At 45.9% G+C, this 27,052-nt stretch overlaps 1 protein-coding gene across 4 annotated transcripts in view; it reads left to right on the top strand.

Annotated features, from left to right (window-relative positions):
- Positions 1–341: 341 nt before the first annotated feature.
- Positions 342–27,052, top strand: part of LOC107210308 (monocarboxylate transporter 2-like) — a 37,368-nt gene continuing 10,657 nt past the window's right edge. The window contains exons 1-4 of one of the 4 annotated variants that reach the window (XM_015640970.3): positions 634–719; positions 3,502–3,757; positions 3,988–4,245; positions 26,667–26,810. In XM_015640970.3, the coding sequence (XP_015496456.1) occupies positions 4,029–4,245; positions 26,667–26,810 (361 nt within the window). In that variant the 5' untranslated portion in view covers positions 634–719; positions 3,502–3,757; positions 3,988–4,028. Of the gene's footprint in view, positions 720–799; positions 816–3,501; positions 3,758–3,987; positions 4,246–12,700; positions 13,187–13,659; positions 13,908–26,666; positions 26,811–27,052 lie in introns of those variants that run through there. The other 3 variants (XM_015640972.3, XM_015640969.3, XM_015640973.3) reach the window with 3 other exon arrangements.

Below are 27,052 nucleotides of genomic sequence, written 5' to 3' on the forward strand. Positions count from 1 at the left end.
ATGTAGTGGACATTGCTTGTTTAATACTCCAAGTCAATTGCTTGGTTACTGTAAAATATTCAGGAATTTTCTGTGTCTTTTCCCTCACTCCAGGGTGACATTTACTCCTTGATAAGTGTTGTTGTGGCTTGTCAACTCCTTCATTCCTTGAGTGAAATCAATCTGACACAGGATTTTGGGTGACCCAGAAGTCAAGCAGGAGAACTTCAGGCAGAAGAAGAGGAAGAAGAGGATGCCTGTACCAGGATAGGCAAAAACTTCCCAATGCAAATTTCCCTGGATGAGAGTGGGAGCAGCGCCTGCAAAAACACATTGCAAGGCAAGAATAAGTTAATATGTACAAGGAAAAGTGATATCTGACAAATAATTTATCAACACTCACAAGGAGCTGAGACATGCCAGCATTCCAAGCACAGCGAATGGAGAGTTTGCCCTGGATTTTTTTCCAGGGCAGATGAAGGGTGACCAAGAGGAGTTAATGTGAGATACATTTGGGTGTTCAGCTGGTGTTCCAAGCTACAGGAAGGCTTTACCTCTGAGAGTAGAGCCTCTGATCTCAACCTTTGATCTCAGCTGTGTCTGGGGTGGGCCATGGGGTCAGCAGATGGCTTTAAAAGCGAGCAGATGGCTGCAGTGGGGGCAGGATTGGGCATTCCCAAGGGATGGGAGCCGGAGCGGTGCCTGCCTCGGCCGCACAGGGAGCGGCCCCTCGGACAGCGGTCAGTGAGTGTTTGTGTGTGCTGGCATGCCTGGGTTGAGGGAATCTTGGCCCCATGGAGCCCTTGGATCAACAGGAGAAGCTTCATTAGATTCAGGTTTGATTTTTCATGGTGCTCTCATTTAGCGAAAAAAACCCAGCCCCAACCAAATAAAATGAGTGGTGTAGAAAAATAATTGTACAATGCAAGAGTAGTCCCCAGCTGATCTGGGTTACAGGATGAAGATTGTGATTGTATGTGCCAGTTCCAAAAGACAGTAGTTCAATAAATCAAGGAAAGAAGATGGTAAATATCAACTGGATTGAGATGTAAGGGCTTTGATTGTGAAAGAGATCTGGAATTCCTTTATTTCCAAGTTGTTAGTAGCCTGCCATTCCTGAAGAGGATTGAAGTATAGTGTTGAAAAGATCCAGAATACCTGTCTAAAGAATAAGTCTAAATAAACTAACAGGAATTAAGCAGGAAGCCTAGGGGGAGTGGTAAGTGGAGAAATGGCACAATCCAGACTTTTAACTTCACAAAAAGGAAAGAGGGATAAAATGAGAGAGCAGACAAAGACAACTCATGCTTTAAAACTATGAAGTTGTGGTTGAGAGGGTGGTAACAGAAGGGGTAATGCCCATGGGAGAATGGTCCTGGACCCTCCTTAGTGCTGATGTCTCACAAACCACAGGAGACTGGGACTGTATCACATCACTGCCTGCTAATTGCTCAGGGTATTAAACCCTCTAAAAATAATCCCAAATTTTATAATCCCAAAATTGGTTTCCCCTAAATCCTCTGGAAGCCTTGTTTTACAGTTGAGGAAGTAAGAGTCAGTTGGTGTGATTTTTATTTTTGACTGTACAGTACATTTTCATTTAACTTTGGTTCCTCTCTTTGGTTTTCTCTATTAATTTGCCTTGATGTAGGAAAGCTGGACAATGATCTGATGCCATAATCTCATTTTATGCTAATGTCTTCTCAATATATCTCTCATTAAACAAAAGATCTAATTAAATGTACAACTATATTCATCACGCAAGACTTCTAAAGGTGGTATAAAATTGGTTATAGTTTTAGAATTGACAATAAAAAAATAGCTTTTCTTTTTAATCCTATATAGAAAGTTCAGGCTCAACCTTCTTAAAGGACTACCAAAAAAAATTGAATTTGAGGAGCCTCAGAATTTTGCATATCCTAAATTTTGGTAGATTGTGAATACCAAAAATAATGTTAAATAAAGAAATGTGTCCTCACTCTAACCACCCCTTAATCAGTTTTATTTTGCCTAATTTCAGAACCACTAGTATATGTCAGTAGTTTTGGGAGCTTGGTATTATCCATAATATTTTGATGGCCTAAACTGAGTAGAATAACCATAAATGAAAGAAGCAGTGCAATGAAATGCAATTTGATTAGTAATAAGATCTCTTAAACTTCAACAGGCATTCCAACATCACCACTTTTTATTTATTTAATTATATTTTATTATTTTATATTTCATTAATTTATATTTTATTATTACTTTTTATTACTTTTTAACTTGGGTTTTCCTTTTAAAATCCCACCCAACATAAAGTATGGTTGATGTAATTCTAAAAGAAAATTATTTTTTTTACAGGAAGACTTAGTTGATGGGGTATAACAGACTCTCCATCAGAATGTTCCATATACTGTGGATACCTGTAAGGGAAAAATAATGTTTCATGAATATCTATCAGACCACTTTATTACCTAATATCAGAGCAAGAGAAACTTCATAAGTACAGTTTTGCTTGATCCTGAAATCAAAACAGAGCATCCCTCATAGTGTAACATGGTATTTTCCTTATTATTTATCATGTTATTGTAAAAGACTTGGGCATCTCTTGAAACAGCAAGGAAATCTCAGGAAGCCCTGAGATATTTCTAGTTACAGTCGAGTTCCTCTCATGTTCCAGTGAAATCCTTGAAAAGGGGCTGGAGCTGGGTGATCTTTAAGGTCCCTTCCAGCCCAAACCATTCTGTGATTCTGTGGGAGTGGCAGTGAATCCTCTCGTGGGTCTCAGTGGCTCAGATCTGGAGCTGTGTGTGGAGCAGTCTCTGTCCTGTTAGACTGGAACTGACCATGACTCCACAGAAGCTGTGAGTGGATGCCCAGGGATCAGGGTGAGGATGTGAGGTGTGTCTGATGCTCTTCCAGTGTAACCTCTCACCCTTTGAGGACCTCCAGAACCAGCACTGATGCCTTTAGAGCACTGAACATGAGCTTACATAAATTTCCTTCAATTAAAAATAAATGGAGATGAATGGTCTTGGTCTCTAGTAAAAAAAAGAAAAAAAAAAAGACAGTGAAGAAAGGCTATGACAAGAACAAAAATCAAAAATTATTTTTCAGGAGAGGACTAAAAGTTTTCAGTGGAGGTCTGACTATTTTGCAAAGGGATTCCAAAACTCATCCCTGATGTATCTGAAAGATTCTCAGAAAAGACATGTATGGTTTACTTATTTTTCTTTTTATCCTCATTTTATTTTAATGACCAGGGAAAATGGGAAGAATGCAAAAAAGTGAATGCCCTCTTTGATCTGTGTTGTTCCTGAGCATAATCTGGTAACCTGGCAGGCATCAGGCAGGAATGGAATTGCTGCCCATAAGTAGGAAGGAACTTCAGCCCCTTTGCAAGCAGTTTCTCAGTGTGGTTGTTGGTTTGAGGAAAGCAACAGCTGAAAGAGCCCTGTCCCCCTGCAGAACAGGGGAGCTGGGGCCACTGTGGGGCTGTTCACCTGCTGCTTACATCATGGGGATTATTCTTTTAATCAGGAATAACCTGAAATCATAAGGACTTCCACCCACTTCTGAAAAGCACACAATGAAGGATTCACCCTAAAAAAGGTGCAGCCACAGCGCTGGGTCCTCTCCAGGGGGACTGTGACAGGAGTAACCTCCAGAAGCCATCTCCCAAGGTGGGACACAGAGCCACAGGCTGGATTAGGTGGAGAACAGAAAGTGGAGGCACTGACTTCATCTGGGACTGAGATCTGTTCCTGGACATGGAGGCCATAGGAGTATTTTGAGGGTATGTATTTAAAATACAAGTGGAAGAGCTGGACAGGGTTATTGGAGAGGGAAGGGTGATCTTGATTGTGTTAGAATTGAACAATAGAACTGTTAAAAGGCAGAAAAAGGATTAAGGCTTCAAGAGTGGGTGATTCTCTGTACCTCTAAATTATTTTAATGTGTTTTAAAATGATGCCTGACCACATGTTATGATAATTCTGTACAACACACATCTCCTCTGCTCTGCAGGACACCGGGAAGCAGGGTTTGCTCTGGAATCTGCCCTGACCATGGCTCCTCCAGTCCTTTCAGACCTGGGCTATGTCCCCCCCGATGGTGGATGGGGCTGGGCAGTGGTGTTTGGAGCCTCCATCTCAATTGGGTTTGCATTTACCTTTCCTAAAGCTTTCACAATCTACTTTAAAGAGATCCAGGCTGTTTTCAACATCTCCTACAGCCAGATTGCCTGGACAACATCCATCATGTGTGCTACCACCTACGGAGGAGGTAAGTGAAGCAAGGCTGTGTCTTCCTTTGGAAAGAGAATATCTGATCTCTACACCAAAAGGGGAGAATGTATTTCTTTGAGAAAGTTCCTGGAAAGTGCTAACTCTAAGTCTGGCTTTCTGTTTTCGTGAGAAGTGAGAAAACTGAGAAAACCAGTAGTGCTGAGTTTTTTATTGCCAACATTTATGAAGTCATCAATTATTTTTTTCATCAGAAATCCTTGCTATGCATGGGAGAGGGGAGGCTTGGAATTATGTGAGTTTGGGCAGTTATTTCAGTATACTTGGTCTTTTGTTCTGTTCCTATTCTTGTCTCTCCTTTTGAAACCAAAATGTGTAACTTGTACTCATGATTGCAGAGAAGCCACTGAAACTCAAACCCCAAGATTTGCTGATGTACAGACATGGAATATGTGCATGCATATCTTGAGACAGCATTAAAATATACTTTTCCCTAAATCTGTTGCTAAAATCTTGCTTCAAATAAGTAAGGGATGATGTTTTAGACTTTTCTCTGCAGAATCTTCCTAAAAGAACAAATACATTCACCAGTTTCTTCAAATTAAAATGTTCACTGGGTACCTGTACCTTGGATGCAAAAATTGCTGTTGTGGGAAGGTATTTACTATCTTTATAATGAAATCATCAAATGGGTGTTCCCTGGGGGATGTCTCCAGGTTATCAGTCTGCCACTTTGATCTGAGTAGCTGGTTAATCTTGCTGTTAATGGTTAGTAGAGATCATCTGGTTTAGGCTGCTGATGCCTGTGAGGTGCAGTTATTCCTGGGCTCTTAGCAGATCCTGGCGGTTCTGAGCTGGTTTTGCAAGGGTGAAAGGTAAAAGGATTAACTCTTAGGAACTCAAGAATAGCCACCCAAGTGTGAGCAGCCTCACATCTACCCAAACCTGTATTCTTCCTAAAAAAAGTCACTGACACTCTTTGGGGAAGATTATTACAAAAAATTTTGTAGATCTTCTTGGTAGATCCTTCCTTTGGAAGGATCTTCTTGGTACCCTCTTGCCTTCAGGACAGGGTGGTTTGGAGGCTTCCTGGGTCCCTCATTGCAAGGATCAGGGATACACCCTGTGTGCAGAAGGCACACTGTCACAGTACACTGTGTACTTTAGGAACTGGTTTTACATGGCAATAAAGAAAGGTGTTGGTGTGGGATGGATTAAGGTGAAAGGAGATGTGTGTGACTAGAGAGGTGTGAGGGATGAGCTGCTTGCAGAAAGAGCCTTTTCAGGTCTGGCTGGAGTGGATCAGTGAGTCAGATTCCCTGGGCTCTTTGGGCTGTACTCTCTACTGCAGATGGACAGAAGGGTTCACTTCCAGGGGGAATAAATCAGCAGCTCTACTGAACACTGACTTCCCCTTGAAACAGTGGCTGTGTATCCTCTGGCTGCTGTTTGGCTCTGGTGGTTTTGTGTCAGGAGCTGAGAAGGGCTGACAGAGGGAGAGACTGAAGAAAGATTCATTTAGAGGTTCATTTCCTTAGGGTGGCTGCTCAGGGCCCTTTGGAAGCTGGATGTCTGAAACTGAGCACCAGACACTGAACATGTCTCAGAGTGTTTCTGGGGATTTCTGGCTTTCTCCACATTGCCTGAGCGAGGGCCCTTGACATTTGGATGGAAAGAGAGGACAGCAAGGGAGCTTCTGGCTACAGTATTGATGGAGGAAGCAGCTATTACTGTACCAGACTTGTGGCTTCACCACTGATCTTCCCATCCTTAAATACAGACTTTTATGACACCATTTTGCTGCAGAGCTGTTATTATAAACTACAGCTGTGTGTGCAAGTGCCTGAGTTTCCCAGATGCCACCTGTAACAGAAGGAAGGGTGGAACACAAGCAGGAAAACTTGAGATGCTGTGAATGAAGTTGACTTTCCTTTTCAGCATTGCATTTATATCCACTCAGACTTTGGGCCAAGAACTGGTAGGGGGTCCTGTCCCTTTCACAAACATCTGTGTTCATTGCTCCAAGAGCACCTTTCCTCTCTGAGGGTTTGTCCCCCAGACAGTACCTGCTGCTTTTCACTTCACTCAGCTTTTAAATCACTGCAGCATCTGAAATAGATCTTGGAAAAATATAAATCTGAAGGAAAAATCCCTGTGTACTCTTCTAGAATTAAGGAAGATCAAGTGTCTCATCTGTTTTTGCACATGATTCATAATTCTGAACATTTCCCTGTCATGTTCTCATCTTTCAGTTTTGCTGCCAGTAACTGGTGTTGACATCTCATAGATCTGAAAGCAGCAGCATGCTAATAGTAATAGAAGAGGGAATGGCAATAATAACAGATTTAAGAGTTTCATCTCAGGGAATAAATACCTTTGAGTGCATAAGTAATTGAATACTCAGTTTGATCTACCTTTCAGCTATAGCAGCATAAGCCTACAGCAATTCTGTGGCATCCAGTGAAGCTGCATGCTGTGTTTGAGGAAGGAGGAAAGCACCAACAAGGCCTGGCCAGAGTGGTTGAAGAAATGCAGGGGATCCCTTCAACCCCCAGCTTTTATTGTGCATTTTCAGAAAAGCTGCAGCTATCTATATATAAAACAGCTGTTTAGGACAGCCTGCACAAGAGTAAATAGAAAAAAAAAATGAAAAGCTTCAACAAACATTGAATATAATTTTTGGGTAAAGCCTGGGCTGCACTGAAGTCATCAGGTATCTTGTCATCACCTTTAGTGGAGCCAGGATTTCATCTTTCAGCTGCTGAGTTTGACCTGCTGAATGGTAGCACTAGAAGCCTGGCAAATCTCAGCCTCAAGCATTTTGGGAAAGGGGGCTTCCCCAAAGGTCTTCAGGAATGGGAAGTAATGGAGTGCCCTGTAAACTCCATTCCTTTACCTGGATCCCCCTTTGAAGCATGCCTGACAAGGAGTCATTTCTGTGGAAGTTGGGGGGCTCTTGGGAAGGTCAGTCTGTAAGCCTGGGATCACAGCAGGCTGGAGTAAACACTACACTTGGACCAAAAAGCCTCCTCCTTCTGTTCTTGTGGGGTAACAGGAATGTACAGTGTCAGAAGTTCAGCAAGTTCCTCAAGAACTCTCTTTGTCAGACCTTGGAAGTTAATGCTTGATCTTCTGGACAATGGTCAGCCAGAAGGGCAAAGCACCAGAGAGAATTCAGGCCCAGGAGCCTGGCTGAGTTTACCCCCAGCAATCCTGTGGTTGCATCACGTCCTGTTAAGGGCACAGGGATGTTACACACAGCTCTCTGCACCCTGTGATGTGTGCTCTCAGCTCCTTCCAGCTTTATTTCTGTCTCTTGTTTCCATATCCCAGCTTTTTACTGAATCTGAAGGGTAATAAAGAACTTCCTGGCTTTCCTCCACCCCACCAGGAGGAGCTGGTTTTGTTCCAAGGAGCTGCAGACTTGGTTCTGTTGTCCTGCTTCTCACAGTGCCCAGAGCCTCGCTGGTGACAAGCATTGTGTGGTGCCAGCTGAAACTGCTTGGACCATTCCTTGTCCTTGAAGCAGATCAAAGGTGTTCTACAACCATGCAGCAAACAGCAGCCCTAAACACTGCAGCCCTAGAGAGATATTTCTTGGGGAAACTCATGTCTAGAGGAGATACCTCATGGAGTTACAATCACTTGTCACAATTTTATTTGGTGGGCAGCCAAAACCCATACCAAAGCCCCAGCTGTTTCTTGATGATATTTTTCTGTACTTATAATTGAATACCTCTCCATTATCTCAAAACTTGGGTGAGGTGGGGTTAATTTTTTTGGAAATTGCCTGCATTATGTAATGGCTAGGAGTACTATGATCTGCAAACAGTGATGTTCCAGAGACTACTTGGAAAGTGCTGTGACATCCCCCTGTCCCCAGGGCACTGACCCTCAGCTCAGGATCAGTCAACATTGTGCAGGTTTGTGCTGCTCTGGAGTGGGAATCGCTCTTCATGGTGATCCTGCAACATCTCTCTCAAACATCATGAGGGTTTAATGAGGTCTAAAGCTCTCCAGCTTGATGAAGTACTCTTGAGGCAGCTGATCCTTTTTCTGCCCTGTTGACAGCTGCTTGAGGGTTTACTTGGAAGTGGGCTGGAGACAGCAGAGGTTTTCTGGACCCAGATGTGCCACAGCTGCTGAGGGCCATGCCTGTGGAGGGGCCAGATGTGTCACAATTCATCAGATTAGTTTTGGCACTCTAAGCTGCAGATCTTTGCTAACCTGGTTCCTCTTCACTGAAGGGAGTAAGGAAACCCTCACAATATTTCCACCAGAAATCAGAGGCAGGCTAGGTGAGTAAGACAGGCTGGGATAAGTTTGGTGCCACACTGATTCTACTTTGGCAACACTACAGAGTCTTTATTCATTATGTGCTTACCTTGACCAAAAATGTATGGATTCGTTATCCTGTAGTAAAACCTCACAGCACAAGGCTTGAGCCTGGAGCTGGAGAGCCACAGGGTGGGGAAGGCAGAAGTTTCCCTCTGCACACACTGTCACCAGTGGAGTCCCCTTTACTTTCAGTACAAATGAAAGAGTGACCTGCTGTGCTCTGGCTAATGTGTAATTACACCTTCAACACAACCTCCTGCCCCAGCTGTTTGTTTGCCTGTCTTTGTGTGCACAGTCTTAAATGCCTTTAGGCTCTGCATTCAGCAGTGTTTGGAAAAAAACACAGTATTTCTCCTCATTTTCAGCCATTTAGGACTTGCCATAACCAGACTTCTACCATAAAAGTTAATAGCTAAATTCTTGATGCATCTCTGAGCTCTTCAACCATGTTGTTTTTTCCCTTTCTATGCAGTCATTTTCCAAATATAACAGAGGAAGATCCTTCTGGGATTAAAATGTAAATGAGACAAAGATGCAATAGCAAAAGACTAATTTGTTTTAATTCCCCAGTGAAAACATTCCAGTTATTAGATCTAGATTAATTGTCACCATCTTTTTGCCATCAAGAATGTTTTGGTTTGAGCTGCTGATTAAACTCCTGCAACAAGGGGAAAAACAGAAGAAGTGATGTTACTGCTTGGTTTATTCTGTTTTCTCCAGGAAACCAGCACATCCTGCAGTGATGCTTCATGCACCTAGCTGATGGTTTGATGGCACAGACACAGGGTTGGGGCTGTCTGAGAGGTTTCCTGGCTCTGGAGAAACTTATTTCATGTCATGAATCTGTCTGCCTGTCTGCACTTCATGCTATTAATACCGGGGTTTAGCAAAATGCAAGTTTGACATTTCATAACTTTCTATTTTGACCTCTCCTTGACCCCCTTGTAAACCATGTTACTCAGTGAAAAACGAAGCCAGGAGGGCTCTGCCAGTGTCCCCAGTGGTTTTGGTGGCAGCACTGATGTCACTTGGCTCTGGGCAGTGTCACCCCCTCCCCAGGTGCAGGGGGTGAGGGGCTGGTGGCTCTGTCTGCAGCAGAACCTCTCACACAGCAGCAAAGAGGCTGCATGGAAATTAAAGTTCCCCCCCTCCAAACAGCCACAGAGATGTCAGGGGATGTGGACTGGCCATGTCTGATGCCACTTGGAACATGCTGCTCAGGTGCTGCCTGCACCCCTCCTGCTGCTCAGGAGCCACCAGCCAGAGTTAGGCTCCCTTTAATTAAAAACCCAGGCATGAAAATATTAGTGGTAAATCCCTGAATGCTGGAGTCTTGTGGCTAAACCCTGAGGAATGTGTTTTATCAGCCTGGTCATGCCCAGTGGTGGGGAGAGCACAAGGTACAAGGGTGACTGTGCTCACTGGGAAGGGAAGAGATGCTTTGTCCCACAACCAGTCTTTTGTGGTGGCATTGGTTGGAGTCCAGAGCCAAGAATTCTGGTGACTTGAAATCTCTGAAGTATTACTCTGTGTCTGTATGGGTTGATCCCTTGGAAAAAGTTCAGAATTTTATTAGGAACATTAATAAATGGGCCTGGTTTTTGAGGACTGGGATGTCTCCCTCCTAAGACAGGTCACACAAGGCAACTGCAGGGGATGTTCTTTAGAATGGCACCCAATTTAACATTTCTGGAGAAGGGAATTCTCATCTTCTAGTGATGATATCACATGGGTCCAGCCCTTTGGTTTTGCAGAAAATTGCTGCCTATATTCTCATCCATTAATTCAGGAGCTCCATTTTAACTGTGGTTATGGATGGGATTTCACTGCTGCTGCATTTTATGATCAAATGGAACATGACAATAGATCAGTTTTAAGAAATGGGGTGTGCCACTCAAGGCCCTTTAAAGAAGTGCAGAGGTACCTCTTTTGGCATTTACCAGATGCTGTTTCCAAGCAGCAGAGCTAGGTATGGATTTTTTTATATTTTTTTATATTCCACATATTTAATGTGGAAGCAGTTTCTAAAGACTTTAATTGACTTGCAAAGATTCAATGAAGGGAAAACTCTGTTGGAGTTATAGAAATGCAGCTCTTACCTTTGGCTGCTACAAACTACTTTGCATAAAAGGCATTGAATAAAATTATTTCCAAATACCCAAGTGGTTCACTGAAAATGAATAGAAATGTTTTTGATTCTTTAGGGGGCCCAGGGGTTTTTCCCCAATCTTCTTTTTTTTCTTTTCCCAAGACAAGAAAAAACACTCAAGTTGTCCTCATTAGTCACTTTTTTGGGGGGAATTTATCCATATATATGGGTGAAGTGAGGCCCTGGCATATGTTGCCCAGGGAAACTGTGTCTGCCTCTCCCCTAGAAATGTTCAAGTCCAGGTTGGAAGGGGCTTGGAACAACCTGGTCAGGTGGAATGTGTCCCCTGCCCTCCCAAGCCATTTTGTGATTCTATGATTTTAAATGTTGCTCATCATCCTTGGGCTTCAATAAGTAAAAGCTGTTAGTTCATTTGATTAAAAAATGATGACCTGGGAACTGTCACAGCAATCTTTGTGAAGGCTGGACAGTGGGGGGAGAGGAAGAGTTTCAGATTCTGCTTTGCTCCTTTTCCTGGCATGCCACTCTTATTTGAGCAGCTCTGGAGCAGAGCACTGGGAATTACAATGGCAGACACTTATTTACATGGAATACCGTGATAGGGAAATGAGTCATTTGAAAAGGTATTTTGCAATTTTAATCAATTTTGTTGCTGCTTGCCAGCAAATTAAAAAACCTGCCCTCCAGGAAGTGTCTGCTGTCAGTGGATGAGAAAGCAGAGCCTGGTCCCAGGAGAGGTCCTGACATGGAGGGGAGAGCACAGGCAGCTGCTGTGAGATGAGCCCAAGACTCCCAAATTGCTAGGAGGTCCTTTCTGACCCAGTGAGCCCAGGATTTCAGTGTCAGTCCCACCCTCTGCCCTCGGGCTGTTCTGCTTTGCTTGTGAGCTTCTCTTCAGAGCAGCAACAGCAGTGCAAACAATTACCACATTTAGACATCTTTAGAAATCATTTGTTTGCCCCCAATATCACCTGCTGCAACTGGTTTCCTGCTCTAGTTCTGAGTTTGCCACGAGTTTGTGTGGAAGTTTACCCAGAGGTGCCCTGCTGGGGCCATTCTTTAGCATGACACACAATTTAGGAGCTCTGGAGAAGGAAATTCTCATCTTCCAGCTGAGAGTTGTTGCAGCTTCCTCAGCTGAAGTTGTACCTGCTTCTTCATTCCTCTGCTCCCTGGGCTTTCTGTCTGTCCTCCCACCTTCCATGCTGCTGCTAAGGATGTGCCAAGTTCAGTCTTAGGTGTGTTTATTCTGTTTTGATCTTATTTTTGATTTTTAACAGAACACAGAAAGTAGCTGCTGGGACAGCTGAATGCTGGTATCCTCACAGCATAAAGGGTGTACCGAAATAAAACTCTCCAAATCATCATGCTGAGAGTAAAGGTTGCTGGTCATTTTGAGTTTACTCAGTTTTATAGGAAGAAAGAAATGGCAGTAATAAAACATCTTACAGTTGTGTTGTGAGGAGATTTTAAAGCTCCAGATTAACTGTGCCAGATTACAGCAGAGTAAGGCCCTGATTTTTTCCCCCTCTCAGTTGCTTCATGGTGCAAGTAGAAAAATGGGACATGGACGGGGCTGTTAGCTCAGCCAGGGGGAGGCAAGGTTGCCCAAGATAAAAGGTCTGTGCTGAAACTGCACCTTCCCAGCCAGAGCAAACACTGCTTCGTGTTTTCCCAACCAGAGCTCCATGTGAAAACTAGAATACACAGCAAACCGGTGAGCGTGAGCAGGGGCCAGAAGTCTGCAGTGATCAGGGAATCATAGAATTCTGAATTGGATTGCTGTTCTAACTCTCCTGCCACCTTCCCCTATCCCAGGTTGCTCCAAGCCCCGTCCTTGAACACTTCCAAGGATGGGGCATCCACAGGTTCTCTGGGCAACCTGTGCCAATGCCCTGTCACGCTCACAGTGAAGAATTTTCTCCCAGTATCTGATCTAGGTCTCCCCTCTTGCAGTTTAAAACTGTTCCCTCTTGTCCTATCAGCATCCACCCGTGTAAAAAAATCACTCTCTTTTTTTTATTTTTTTATTTTTTATAACGATGATGTGGTCCAGGGGCAGGACAGCAGGAAACTATTTGGAATGGAGGAGAAAGGAGCCAGGATTTAGCACAGGAAAGAGGAGGGATGCAGGTGGAAGCACAGAGGAAGTAAAAATGAACAATTTGCATTTAAGTAACTGCGGGTGGTTTAATTAATGCCCGCGGGGGGTGCTGGTGATGGAACACGAGGGGACAGGGTGCTGGAGTGAGGGATGTGCCTGCCGGGGAGGTTCGGAGCGTGTCCCCCGGGCCGGGCCGAGCAGCGCTCCGCAGGTGGGTCCTGCCAATGTCCCACCATGTCCCACCGGTGTCCCAAGGTGTCCCACCATGTCCCAAGGTGTCCCGGGGGCTCGGCAGGCAGCGGGGGGGCGGAGCAGCGGCTCGGAGCCGCAGTTTCTGGTTTTCCCCACTTACACGTGGCATTTCTGCCCCGGCACAGCGGCGGCGGCTCCGGGTGGGCGCCCCGGCACACGGGACTCGCCTGGACGGAGGTGACGGGGACAGGAGGGCAGGGGGGACCCGGGACTGGGGGCCAGGGGAGCAGAAACTCAGATCTGGGGTCTAGAGGAGCGGCATCCCGGGACTGGGGGCCAGGGGAGCAGAATCGCAGGACTACGGATGTGGGGAGCAGTATTCTGGGACGAGGGGTGCAGGGGAGCAGCATCTCAGGACTGGGGGCCCAAGGGAGGAGCATCCCGGGACTGGGGGTCCAGGGGAGCAGAATATCAGAACTGGGGTCCAAGGGAGTAGCATCTTAGAACTGGCGTCTGGAGGAGCAGCATCCTGGCACTGGGGGTCCAGGGGAGCAGCATCTCAGGATGTTTGAGGAGCAGCACTCCAGAACTGGGGTCTGGAGAAGCAGCATCCCGGGATTGGGGGTCCAAAGGTGCAGAATCTCAGAACTGGGATCCAGGGGAGCAGCATCCCGGGACTGACCCCCCCAACCCCACCCTTTGTATTCCAGGGCTCCCCGGGGAGTGTGAGCCCACCCGGCCATGCCGGCCCCCGCCGAGGCAGGGCGAGCCCCCGGCCCGCCGGATGGTGGCTGGGGGTGGGTGGTGGTTTTCGGCGCCTTCATTTCCATCGGCTTCGCCTACGCCTTCCCCAAAGGCTTGGCCATCTTCTTCAAAGAAATCCAGGATTTCTTTGGCACATCCTATAGCGAGATCGCGTGGGTCTCCTCCATCATGCTGGCCACGACGTACGGTGCAGGTGAGTGACCCTGGTGGGCTGTAGGAGCAGGAATGTGCCAGAAATCCCCACCCTGGGCCAGAGCAGAGGAAGAGCAGCCACAGTGTCCATCTGCACGGGCACCATCCACAGATTTACTTTCTGATCGTGTTTCCAAATATTTGTTTAGGCAGCCAAGTCATATATGGAGCCTGAGGGGCTCCTACCCAGAAATCAGAAGATTACCTATGAAAACTTTCTATGGGCATCAAGGGAAAAGCCCTGAGAATAGGCTGGTGTGAAATAACTAGGTCTGGGTTCCAGCCAGAGGGGGATGTGGAGTAGAATAATAAATGAAATAGCTGCTTGTTTATTGTGGCAGTTGATAATCACAGCAATGAAATCGCCAGTCGTTCTTATCAGTTGTAAAGCAGTGCATGTAACTTTGCTCTTTTTTATTATTTCAATATCACTTTCATGACTGAATGAAATACATGGGCTGATTAAATCTTCAGCTGGAGGTGGACAGGAACCACACTCTGCAATTGCAGGAGGCTTCATCAATATTTATCCTGTCTATTAAAGAGATCCTGAAAATAATCTTTGTTTTTACAAAGTTTTTTTTTTATTTTATTTCCTTAGTAGTGCACTGTAGTACTTTTTGAAAAGCACAGTTAGTATTGAAAATAAAGTTTGTAAGGTGGAAGCAAGGCTTGAGTCAGAACCTATGGTAATCCACCCTGTTGTAACCCAGACTTGGTCCTACAGCTCTGCAAAAGCTGAGCTCCTGTACAAGAACCCACAAATGGAGCACTTAGAGGGCAGAACCCAAGCAGTGATTTAGAAAGAGAAATCCCCTACTTGTCCCATTGGATGTCCCATTTAACTGCAATAAATGTGCCAAAGTATTTACCTGTGGGCTCCCTGGATGCCTCTGTGAATTGTTGGCAGCTCTTTTTTCATTTTTTCCAAAGAAAAAATGTTGTCCTTTCCCTTGGTATGGAAGAGATGCTTTGTGCCTGATGATGACCAAGTGAGGAACAAGCTCTGCAGATTAACCCTGCCCCTGCCAGCACCTCAAGTTGCTCACAGGGATTCAGATGGGGAGCTTGAGCCTCTTGGGGTTCAGCTCATGGCCAATGAGCTGGTGCTGGAGCAGGTGAAACACTGCTCTGATTGCCTCTGCCTCCTTCCAGCTGCTCCTTTTCCAACCCACCTTCTTCTCTGTCTCTCCAAGTGCTCCAATCAGTGCTGTGTGCTCTGTACCTGGGATGTTGCACTGGACTTTTATCCCAATTAACTGAACATCTCCTGCCTTTTTGCAGGAGCTTTAACTCTGCCCTCCCTAATGCTATTACACAGTGCTGTGGGGGATGATACAACCCAATTGCAGGTGACTGTACCTTTGTGCAATCACTTGCCTTGCAGCTGCTCAGTTATGTGCAGTTACCAGCCCTCCCCTCCTCTGCTCTGGAGTCAGAATGATGCCTGTTGGATCCTCCCTGTGACCCCAGCTGAGGTGCTGGGTGGCTCAGTGGCTGCAGACAAGGCGTGGAGTCAATGGAACACGAGTGCCCGAGAGTGTATTTAACACCTCTGCTTTGATTGACTGGGCATTTATCACCAGAGCTGGTGTAGCTTATGGAGGATTCCAGTGATTTGGAAATTCTCACTAAAGGACAGCTCCTCTGAGCTGGCCAGGTTTTGCTCTGAGGCAGCACAGTTAGAACTGTGAGGATGCAAGGTTTGATTTACTCTGCTGAAAAGCTAGAGAACAGGTCAACACTGGATTTTTGCTAATCTTCCCAAAACAAGAAATTCTAAAAACATCGAGGTTTCAACATACTCCTGAGTAACCAGCAGAGCTACCAAACCAGATAATTACTGCCACAGCACGTCCATCCCTTCCCTTCCTTTCCCACGTGGGGCAGAATGCTCAGGCTGTGTGAAGGTGCAGGTGATGCAATTCCACTGAGCATCTCCTGCACGAAGCATCAGGCACATGTCCCTGGGGGGGCTGGAGGGGACAGCAGGGCATTTGCTGCTGTCAGGGATGGGCTGTGGAGGGAAATCCCTGACAGGACTGACCCATCCCAGCTCCCTCCAGCCCCAGGAGCTGCCCAGTGCCCTGTCAGAGGCCAATGTTTTCACTGACCACAGCTTTTGTTGACACACTGCCTTGTTTCCTTGTTCTCATTGGTCTAAGGACTTATTTTTGGACTGTGCTGCTTACACTGTAACAGAGCTTGTGTTTACATCTTATAAATAATGCAAATGAAACTTATTTTCTGAAAATACATGAACTAACCCAGATCTCCACTGGAGAAACTGTGTTGATTTTGACAGCATGGATGCAGATTTACAGTGACCACCTGAGGCTTTGCTTGTAGCACCAAAGGAATTCTAGTTTTTCAGACTAAAACTGAAAATCAGCAGCCAGGACTGTTTCTGCCCTTCACTTTCTGCTGAATTCCCCCAGGAAGGTGTTTTATACCAGCTGAGGCTCTGGTAATATATATTACAGAAGTTAATGTGTCTTATCCCCCCAGTTTCTTAATCTGAACTAGGTTGCAGAAAACAATTCTGTCACTATAATACCAGTAGTAAAACAGATTACTGTGCAGTAAAGTGGATAGCCTGGACTTTATGATGGGGTACTTGTAGCTCTTGCCAGAGAGCTCCTGTTCAGCAATTCCACATTTCCAATTGCAGAGGGCACAGTGGGAGGTTTGAGAGTGAGGAGCATGAGGGAACATTGCTTTTCCCTGACCAAATCCCACAGGCTGAAGCCCTATCAATCTGATAAAGAAGGATTTGTTTTACAATGTTTCTACTTTTCTTATTTTTCTTGTCATGGGTGAAGACCTCATTTCTTATCTCAAATGAGAAAGGTATTACAGAGCAGAATCTTTGATGTATGGGGAAAAAAAAAAAGGAAAAAGGATCTGATCAATGATCTTAGAGGTCTTTTCCAACCTTAATGATTCTCTGATTCTATAAGGGACCAAGGGCCATGGCATCATCCTTCCCTAAAGGTGCTTTCAGCTGCACCTGAGCACCCAGGTAACAGGCTCTGAGGACACAGCAAATGTCCCAAAATGTGGAGCTCCACAGGGTACCCATCGTGCTGCCAGATGCCCTGGGCAGGGCTTCTTTCTGCAAGCTGCCTTCTTGGGCACTACTTGCTGTGCCAACACAAGACCAAGATTCCCCAGGTTTTGCCTCACATACAAGGATGAGTTTTATTTAGGAAGCAGTTTCATTGCAAAGCCAAAAGCCTTTGGCCTTTGCACCTCCTGATTTGGGCTGTGTGGTGGTGCCAGGTTCACACAACTGAGCTGCTCTTGTCCCACTTTTAAGGCTGACACATTTCAGGCTAGGCCACAGATGTGTCCCTGGGGATAGCCATTATCCAAAGCAGGAGGCAGTGGAGCTCTCAGGAAAGAAAAGATAAGCAGTATTAATTTGCTAGTAAATTAGTTGCCCTATTCAGCATCAGGGGAAACACTAAAAATAAGAAATAGTGATGCCACTAATTTAATAGCAGTAATGTTCTTGTAGCCCTTATGGTCTCCTGTAAGGCTGTAAGACAGGTAAGGATCGTGGGAAGAAGTAATATATTTTATCATGGCCAACTGTTAGAGCTTGAACCATGAGCCAGCCTCCTGACACATGTGCCAGAATAGAGAAAACAATTTAATTCTAGCACAGCATCTGCATTTTCTTTTTTAAAATTTTTTTAATGGTGAGTGTGTGACCAAATGCTTCCTTCATCTTTATAATGGAATAGCAGGAATCATCCAAGGGGAGCTCAGAGAGCAGATCCTCCTGCAGAGTCATTTCAGCTGCTCAGCTCCAATAGCTGGGGCTACACTAGGGGACATTGAGCTCCTTTTTAGTAATTTTGAGGAATTTCACTCTTTTGTGACTGCTGTGCATGTTTGTATGCAGCTTGTAGGTGTAAATATCTGCTGCTTCTGTTGCCCTTTAATACATAAAAAGCTCAGGCTCATGGCATCAGCACCATGCATTGTTTTTATTCAGAATGTGCTGCAGTGGAGTCTTGTCTCAGTCTTGCTATACCCTGCTGTAAAACTCTCCCTAAAATCTCCAGGGTGCTGCTCTAACACATCCAAATTTCCATTAAAATTAAGGAATTGCTGTCTGTCTATTTTACAAAGACAGCATCAGAGAGCCACATTTTGCCAATACAAGAAAAATGAGAGTGTTTTTGGTGAAAAAGACTCCACCTGAAACCAACTTTGTTATTTACTGGTTTATAGTTTGGTGAAGATCAAATTATCTGAAGATTTAATTCCGGAAATTCTCCACAACTAAATATTTTATCCTAAAAAAACTTTCTCCCAGAGCTTGTAAGTGCTTAATAGAGCATCTGCTAAAGCAGCAAGGAAGAGATAGGGAAGCTGAAAGTCCACCACTGACCTTGAACATTTAATCCAAAATTTTATAGCTGTATTTTATTATACTGCTAGCATGATAAATTGCAGTGACAGGTTTAGAAAGCACCTTACAACATGCAGTGGTGTAAAGCTATATTAATAATGAGTTGGATTCTGCAGTTTTTAACTTAATCAAAAGTGCCAATGTTCTCTCCTGCTCTGGTCCACACTCTGTCAAAACCTTCTCTGCCTCCAGAAGACCCCACCCAGGGCCCTCCACCCATCTCAGTTGCACTCAAATAGCTGTGAAGCACTACAAGGGGAAACTGAGGCACAGGAGGGAGGTGGGTTTTTTCAAGGACAAGGTTAAGTTCTCCTGTGTCAGCTCTCTCTACTGCTGGTTCAACAAATATTCATTCTGCAATGGGGCTTTCACCAGGATTTCCCTAGGCATGTGCTTTTCCAGCTGGGTGTTTTGTGGAAGCTGAAACAAAAGGAGGAGGATTATTCTGTTTATTCAGAGTGCTGTGGATGTCCAGCATCCTGCTGTCCTGGCCCAAGCCCTGGCAGGTGCTCCCTGGAGCTGCCTGATGCTGGATTCACCTTTTTCCTTACCCTCCCCACCTCTTGGAGTCCCCTGAATCAGCCTCCCCATGCTGTGGGAACAAGACATCATCCCATGCAGGGGCAACCCCTGGGGTAGCAGCACCATTAGAATCCTAGGTTTTGATAAGAAAGCTGGATGAGGAATGGTTTGATTTCTGTAATGAATGGTGCTGCAGATGCATACACTTCTCCTGACTCTCAGAGAGCACTCCAGCTCTGCAAGGTCACCATGTATGGGCTTGTATTTTTTATTTTTTAAATAGCTCTGTTCTACTTAAGAGCAATAATAGCACTATAGGTTCAGGTGAAATATTTCTGTGTTGGTGGACTTGGTCACAAAGCTTTATCATTTTGCCCTTCATTGGAGCTACCAAGGTCACCAGGCAGCAACAAGAGAGTTGTGATAGACTTAATAAAAACCAAGATTAAAAAGAACTAGGAAGAAGGAAGAGTTTTGGCTGGGGGCTTTTTAATGGTGTTAAGCCAAGGAGTAAGCTATAATCCATTCCCAACAAGTGGAATTCAAACATGTGAAAGCTTCTTCCCCCAGAGCATTGCAGCTCTTCTGTCCCTGGATGGGCTCTCCAGTGATCTCTTGGTCAAGCCATGCAGGGCTTCCCAGGGCTGCTTGTGGAGCAGCATGTTCCTCCAGGAATGGATGTTCCAGCTGCACAGGGAACTCCTGTTCTGCAGCTGGGCTTCCAGGGGTGGAAGGGATCGAAGCCAGCGGTCCTGGCCAGGCAAAAGGAAGCTAAAAAAATCCGGGAGAGCAGCTCAAACACCGTGATTGTCATGACCTTGTGGAGGTGAGCAGCTGTGATCTGCTGCGTGGTGAGATCCAAACCTGCAGCTGGGGAAGCCACTGAGTGCTGTCCCTTTGCAGGAGAGGTTATTTAATTGCCTAAACACAGAGTGACATGAAGGACCTTGGCCACAGCCCCAGTTTGGGAGCTGCTGGCCTGTGGCTCCTCTGTGCCCCCCAGGAGCAGCATCCAAGCTGGGTTATCTGGAAATTGAAATGCCAGAGCACTGATCAGATAAGACTGCTGGATTAGGAAGAGAGCACTTTGTCTTTCTGAAGCTTGGGCCTTGTCTGCTTTGTTTTTCTTCTTCTTTCTTTCTTTTTTTTATTTTTTTAACATCAGGTTGCTGCTGTGGCAAATGTAAGTATTTCTGCTGGGAGGTCAGGGTCCTGTGTTCCCAAGGGCATGCCTGGTGGGTGCAGGGGAGGGAGGATTGCTGCAGCCTGGCTGCTGCAGTGGATCCTTTCCCTCACTACCTTCCCAGCTGAATACAGTGCCAGTCCTGCCCAGGAGACCCAGCACCACAGGACTGAGCAGTTTGATGAGTGAATAATGTGTGTCCAGACAGTTTCTCCCATGCTTGGCTTATGCATCACCTCACAGGGTTTGTGCTGAAGCTGCAGCCATTATCCCCTAAAATGAACTGTTTTCTTTACCTATGTGGAAGCAAATGCAGCATCTCTGGGGCCAGGTTAGCTGTTGAAGCTGCTGTGGCATGTGCTGGATTTCAGCCCCCTTATTTAAAATCGATTATTTGCAATGCAAAGTAGCACTAATAGAAGGCATCAGGGTGATTTAGGTGTGGACAGGTCTTTGGGAGCTGCTCTGTCAGGCCTGGCAGAGGAGTATTTGAGACTGTGGTTGTCAGCTGGGGCATGTGCTCGCTGCCACTTGGCCTGGGTGTGTGGCCATCCTGAGGAAGGGTTGGTGTCTGTGGGCTCCTCAGCCCATGCAGGTGAGGCTAATAATTATTAGGCTTCATTATGAGCAGGTACCACCAGTTATTCTCCAGTGACCTGGAGCAAGCAGGAGCAGGGCTCAGTTACCAAGGGTGAGCAGCAGTTCTCTACTCCCTGGTACCACAAACAAAAACATGAGCTATCCAAGGCTCTTCTGGCATGACAAGGAGTGAAAGGCTGCAGGTTTTAACCCTCTCATCCCTTTCCCTCCAGGTTTGCAGCTGGGCCCTGTGTTTTCTCTGGCTGCCTCCCTTTCAGGCTGTGTGTGCCCCCTGTCTCCAGAGGCTGCTGGGCTCTGGCAGCACGTTAATAACGTGGGGGCACTTGCTTTCCTTTGGGGGGTAATGAGGAGGTTGCTCTGTTACCATGGGCTGCTACCCTGGTGGATAAATTATGAAGCCCAAGGCAGTGTTGTTATTCCACAGAGGGAATGAGATTATTACAGAGGAAATTGCAGGCCTGCTCCTGTCGTTGTTTTACTACTGGTGTAATAATAGACTTTGTTCCATTAGTATAAACGATTTCCCCCCCTTTCCCTCTCCTCTGAGTACGTTGCACTCCTTCTTATGTCCCCAGTGACTCCCCACAGGCAGTGGCAATCATAGCATGCTGAGCTCCTATTTGTATTTTCACAATAGTATGAAAAATATTAACTATCTGGGCAGTTCCTTTGGTGCTGACCAATGTCCCTGTGCAGGAGCAGCTCTTTAGAGCCACTCATCACTGTGCAAAAGCAGAAGAGCTGAGCTGCAGCCCATTGGGGCAGTGGGGATCTCAAACCTTCCAGCCCTGTGGTCCCTGCAGTTGAGGATTTTAGTGTTGTTGTTTTATCACCTGTGTGGCCATCAAATGGTCTGACCAGCAGACCTAGAACATTTGCACTGGCTCTGTGCCACTTTACACTGTCAGAAGGTCAGTGTTGTGAAACCTGGAAAACAACCCACGTTGCTGGAAGCCTCTGGGTTACAGATTTTCAGGGCCTCAGCTCTTAGCTGCTTATCTGAAAGCCCTGCAGAGAAATATTGCAGCAGAAATTCATCCAGCACAAGTTCCTCCAGAAAGGAGGAACACTGTTACTATTAGTATCAGGTTAAGTTAAAAAAAAATAAAAATGACGAACCAAACCTTACAAATAAGGGATATATATACACTCAGGGTCAGAGGTATGGGAGAGAAGAATGTTTTAGTCCCTAATAGAAATACATCAGTGTTTCACACCGGCACTGGAAGTTTTGCAGCTCATAAAAAATTCATAAGGCTTGCTGAGGAAAACAGGAAGGCAATTCAGGTGTCTAGTTTTTGAGCACTGTCATACTTGCAAGAGTTTAAGCCAGTCTGGATTGATATTTCTTGTTATATGCCAGCTCTGCATTATGATCCTCTCTGGATCATAGTTCAGTGACTCAAAAAGAATGAATGACAAGGTGGCCTGGCTTTGTGGAGGAGAAGAGAGGAGAGTCCAGGGTATTTTGCTTCTTCTTTATGGTTTTACAGTCTCTTCTTCAGGGTCCTTTTCACTTCTGCAAACACAAAACTCAAGGTGAAAAGTAATTGGACAAGCTAACAAATGAGTTCAGACTTGCTGCATTCCCCACTGGTGAGTCTCTGTGTTTCTCTTGCCACCAAGAGCAGCCTCTTTGACACAGCCTTTCATGTACCAGCTAACAAAGAATGGAAACCTGCCACAGGTTTGAGAAAAGAGAGGCTTTAAACAGGACAGGCACTAAACCAGTATGATTTATATGTGCTAATATATTTCATCAGTCATCCAGGGGCTCCATGATCCCAGCTGCATCTTTTGGGGATATTTGATGCAAATTGTTGCCCTCCAGGCTGCAGAGTTTTACTGCAGGCAGAAGTGGAAGCCTCAACCAAGCTCTGCAAGGGTTTGGGGTGTAAAGTGAAGCACTTCTGAGCAGGCATTCCTTGCTCTTACCATGGGCTGATGGAGACGATGGGGAGTGTTCCTGTGTGCCAGGGGAGGTGCAGAGCCACAGGCACAGCTCTGAGGGAAGCCACAGCAGGAGGAGGCACAACATCCCCACCATGTCCTCTGCTATCCTGTGCTGTCCCCCTGCAGTGGATGACAAAAGATGGCCATGGCTGGAAGTTCATTGGAAGGGAGGAAGTCACTGGGTCATGGAAGGGGCTGCCATGTGGCTGGGTGGTTGGGAGGGAATGCCATCCCTTCCTGCACCGAAACACCACCCTAATGTCAGCATTCTTGTCACTGGAATGAACCGGGGTGCAAGGGGTTAATTAAATGATGCTTCTAATTTCATCATGAGGGATTGCAGGGCTGTGCTGGTGGTGGGGACAGCCCTGACTGCCCTGCTTCCTGAGCAGCCTCAGCACACCAGGGACATTCTCAGCTGCTGGGATAGCTTTTGCTCCTCGCCCTGACTTTTCAGGGACTTGCACAGTGTTTGTGTGGCTGCTCCTGCAAGGTCAAGCTGGGTAAATGGCAGCTTTCTGAGAGCTTTGCCAGCTGTTTCCCTTGCCCTGTTCTCACCTGATGCTGTAAATTAAGAAGCAAAAATCACCCTGACTCCTCTTAGCTTCTCCTTGCAGGAGGGAGCAATGGCTTCATTTGGATGCCAGGACAGGGAGCCTGTGGCTCCTGCTCGTTTCACCAGGCAGGTTTTAGCAGCTAAAGGGGCCTTGGGATCCAAGCTGCACACAGTGTTACCGTAAATGCTTTCTCTGTGCTAATATACAGTATCTTTATTCTTTCCATGCCAGCTGAGTAACTGGTAAATGACAGGTCCTGCTTTTCAATTCCACCGTGCTGCCAGGGCCTGTCACGCTTTTAATTTGTGCAATAGCTGCAAGCATAGCAGTAATTGTGTTTCTCATTTCCCACAACTGCAGTGCTGGCCTTGTGTTCCCTCTTCTCCAGTCCTCCTCCCCGACTTGAGCTATTTAATGTTTCCTGAAGCTACCCCACAATGCTGCTGGTAAACTTGCCTAATGTTTGATGTTTAATGAACTTTTTCCCCTTAAGAAATACCCTGCAGGTGGCCTGGGGCAGAGCAGGGCAGGAGGTGCACTCAGAGCTGCTGGGTGTGATGCTGATTGCTGTGGACACCTGGGCAGGGTGAGGGGTCTGTGTGTGCTCTGTCACCTGCCCAGGCTGGCAGGGCTGGGAGCTGAAGAGTGCCCAGCTCCCAAATGTGACAGATTGCATCTGCCACTTTCTGCCCAGAGATGGGACAGATTTTGAAAGGCTGCTCAGCTAAAGCCTGTGGATGTTTCTGTAGGTACAAATGACTTAAGTGGAAGTAATTTTGGGAATGTGATTTTGCATTTGCTTCAATGCCTTTGAAAGGTCTGCTCAGGACTCTGACAAACCCTTCAGCCTTTGAGCAGCAACTCAAGGAAATTTGGTTTCCCAACTGTTTGAGGCTCTGGGTTGGATTTTTTGGTGTCTCATGTAACTCAGGTTTTTCCTGCTAGGTCTGGACTCTTTCAGACTGTGAAGTAGAAAGGCTTCTGTGCTTCTGAATTTTGTCACAATCCCTGTGAGCTCAGCCCAGTCCAGGCAGGTGATGCCCTTGAGAGCACAGCTCTCCCATCCAGGCTGGCAGACATGGGTCTGATTTTCCTGTTGTAAAACTGATAGTTCTGGTTGCAGCAGATGAAGGCTGTTTGCTGAAGGTCACACAGACCTCCTGTAAAACATTGCTGAGAGATCACACACAACAAGAAAGGTGAAAAGTTTCATTCTTGTGGCTTAATAAATGTTTGCTGGGGAGCTGGGATGTGGCTGAGGACACAGCACACACGGAGTGCCCCCAGGGACACAGAAAGGCTGCTCTCATTTGTAAAGCCAGTAGTTGGGATACAAACATTTATTTCCCTCTGCTTTAGCCTCTTCCCTGGGCTGTCCTGATACCTGGGTGAATGTTTCCTACTCTCAGTCCTTTTCCAGTTCATAATCTGCTGTCATGGTCCAAACCCATCCTTCCTGATGGGTGAAGCCAGTACAATAATCCTCATTTCTTTTCTCCTAAGCTGGATGCTGAGAGAGTGGGACATATGTGAGCAGTCCTGGTTTTCCTCTCACAGCAGGGGCTTCTCTCCATTCTGTCCCAGGTCAGAGCAGGAGAGGAGCCTTAGGAATATTGTGGGCTTGAAATGCTTTGCTCCATGGCCCAACATCGTATAGGGTGGAAGCCCTCTGCCAGTGGGTGAAGGTAGTTGAAACCACATTTTCTTAGCTGAGTAATTAGATTGATTCTGCAGAAATGTGGACATGTGGAAAATTGAAAAATGGAAGAATTGGATGCCCTTAGGCTGCAGATGAATATGTTGGTGCCTTTCTGAGGAACACTGGCTTGATCTATTGAATTACAGGATGTGCTGAGACCAGCTCAAGCATGGTGCAAATGCAGGCCCCAACCAGGGGAAACTCAGACAGAAGGGTGTCTTTTTCTCACTAGTCTGAAATATGTATCCCTTTCCACAGAACTTCTCACTGAATTCTGTAGAGCTCCTTGCAGTAAAAGGATGCATGTGTGTGAATCCAGTTAAAGGATTAGCAGAAAAACTCTCCATGTAATTATACACACACAGATATTCTAGTTGAATGGTGCATTTGATGGGACCAGATCACAGATCACAGTTACAGGGATGTTGTTGAGACTCTGCTTGTGTACATTTCATTTATGAGTGTTTTGACTTCACACATCTGGTGGAAACTATTTCTATGGGCTTCATTCCCCAGATGAAACCAGCCATACCTACTGTTTTCCATTCTTGCACATTATAACAACTGAGAACTCGTTTGGATGCTGTCAGCCACTCTGAGGGAGTGTTGTGGTTTCTGGGTTTCATTCCTGTGATCAGGAGTGCTGTGGTTTTCAGGGTCTGGAGAGAGCTCTGGAGCTATTTCTGGCTGAGATTATTTAAGCAAAGATAAATATTCTGCCATGGCTCTGTGGTGAGGTAGGTCCCACAGCCAAAGTCTTCAGAGATGGCTGTGAGTTTAAAATACCTGTTTGCAGTATTGTATGTGTGGGTGGTGGGGGAAGTGGCAGGAATGAAGGCAAACAAGAACACTGGGCTCTGAAACACCACTACTGTATGATGAGTAGCACCACAAATAGCCAGGTAAGTTCAGGTATTAAATCTGCCTGTATTCCCCTTCCTCATTTCCAGTATGGCTTTTGAAGAAGTTTGATTTAGGATTTTTGAGTAATACAGAATTTTTTCTTTACATCTCATGACTTGGACTTCTGGACTGCTCTTTCCCCTTCAGCTTGTCTTCTCTAGCTCTGACTTCTCAGTCTGTTCTAATTTCAGAGCTGGCTTTTCTTTGAGCAGGTTGGTCCTGAGGTACCATCAAAGTCTTTCCAATATATATCATACTGTGATTCTGATTTTTACTGGTCTCACTTCCTCAGATTTCAATGCTTCTTTTCAGTGTGCACAGTTTTTGTCAAGCCATTTCCCTCTTTCATAATTTTGCACTGCCCTGAGCCTCCTCTTTGCATAAATGCAAGTCCAAAGTGGTTCTTTTGAGCTCTGGCTAATCCATCATCCCAAATCTTTCCTACCTGCATGGACTGCTATTAAGATTTAATTAACAGTGTTCTGCTGAAGCTTTGGTCCTGGTCAGCAGTATTGGAATTGCATTAAATAGAGGAATTAAAAATGCAACAGCGTTTGTGATATCAGCCTCGCAATATGAGCCACCACTTTGTGTGTATAGTTTAACATCATGATAAATCAGGGAGCTCCTGATCCAGCTGGGATCCTGTGTTCACACAATTTGTTGTTGCTGTTTGCCTTCTCTGGTGACACTTGTAAGTCCTGGGGGCAGGAGCTGTCACTGACTACACACCCGTGGCATTGGACATTCTGCCATCTCCACGTGGAAGATCTCTGCTTTTCCATTTTCTCCCTGAACTCACCCTAGGAGCTGTCAGCAGCACTCAGGGCCATTGATATTGCAGAGCTTTACCTGTTTTGTGTCAAACATGCCTTCTGTGGAAAGATGTGACCTCAGGGTCCCTTTTGCCCTCTCCCCAGGTCCCATCAGCAGCATTCTGGTGAACCGCTATGGCAGCCGCCCCGTGGTCATGTTTGGGGGGCTCCTGTGTGGTGTGGGGATGATCTCAGCTGCCTTCTGCACCAGCATCCTGCAGCTCTACATCTGTGTGGGCTTCATCACAGGTGAGAACAAAGCATCTCCTTCCCCTCCACATGAGAGGCTCCCTTCTGATGGCTTGGGGCTTCCACACCTGGGCAGTGTGTGCACCAGCACAAACACCATGGGAAACTGGTGAGAGAAAAAGCTGCTGAGATAAAAATCTGGTGGGACAAAGGCCCTCGTTATCAATGCTGCAGGTGAACTTCAGCAAAGAGTTCTTTAGTAGAGTGAAGTTCCCTGCCCAGCACGGTGCTCCTGGCTGGAC

Source organism: Parus major, chromosome 12 (genome assembly GCF_001522545.3).
Source record: "Parus major isolate Abel chromosome 12, Parus_major1.1, whole genome shotgun sequence".
Taxonomy (NCBI): Eukaryota; Metazoa; Chordata; class Aves; order Passeriformes; family Paridae; genus Parus; species Parus major.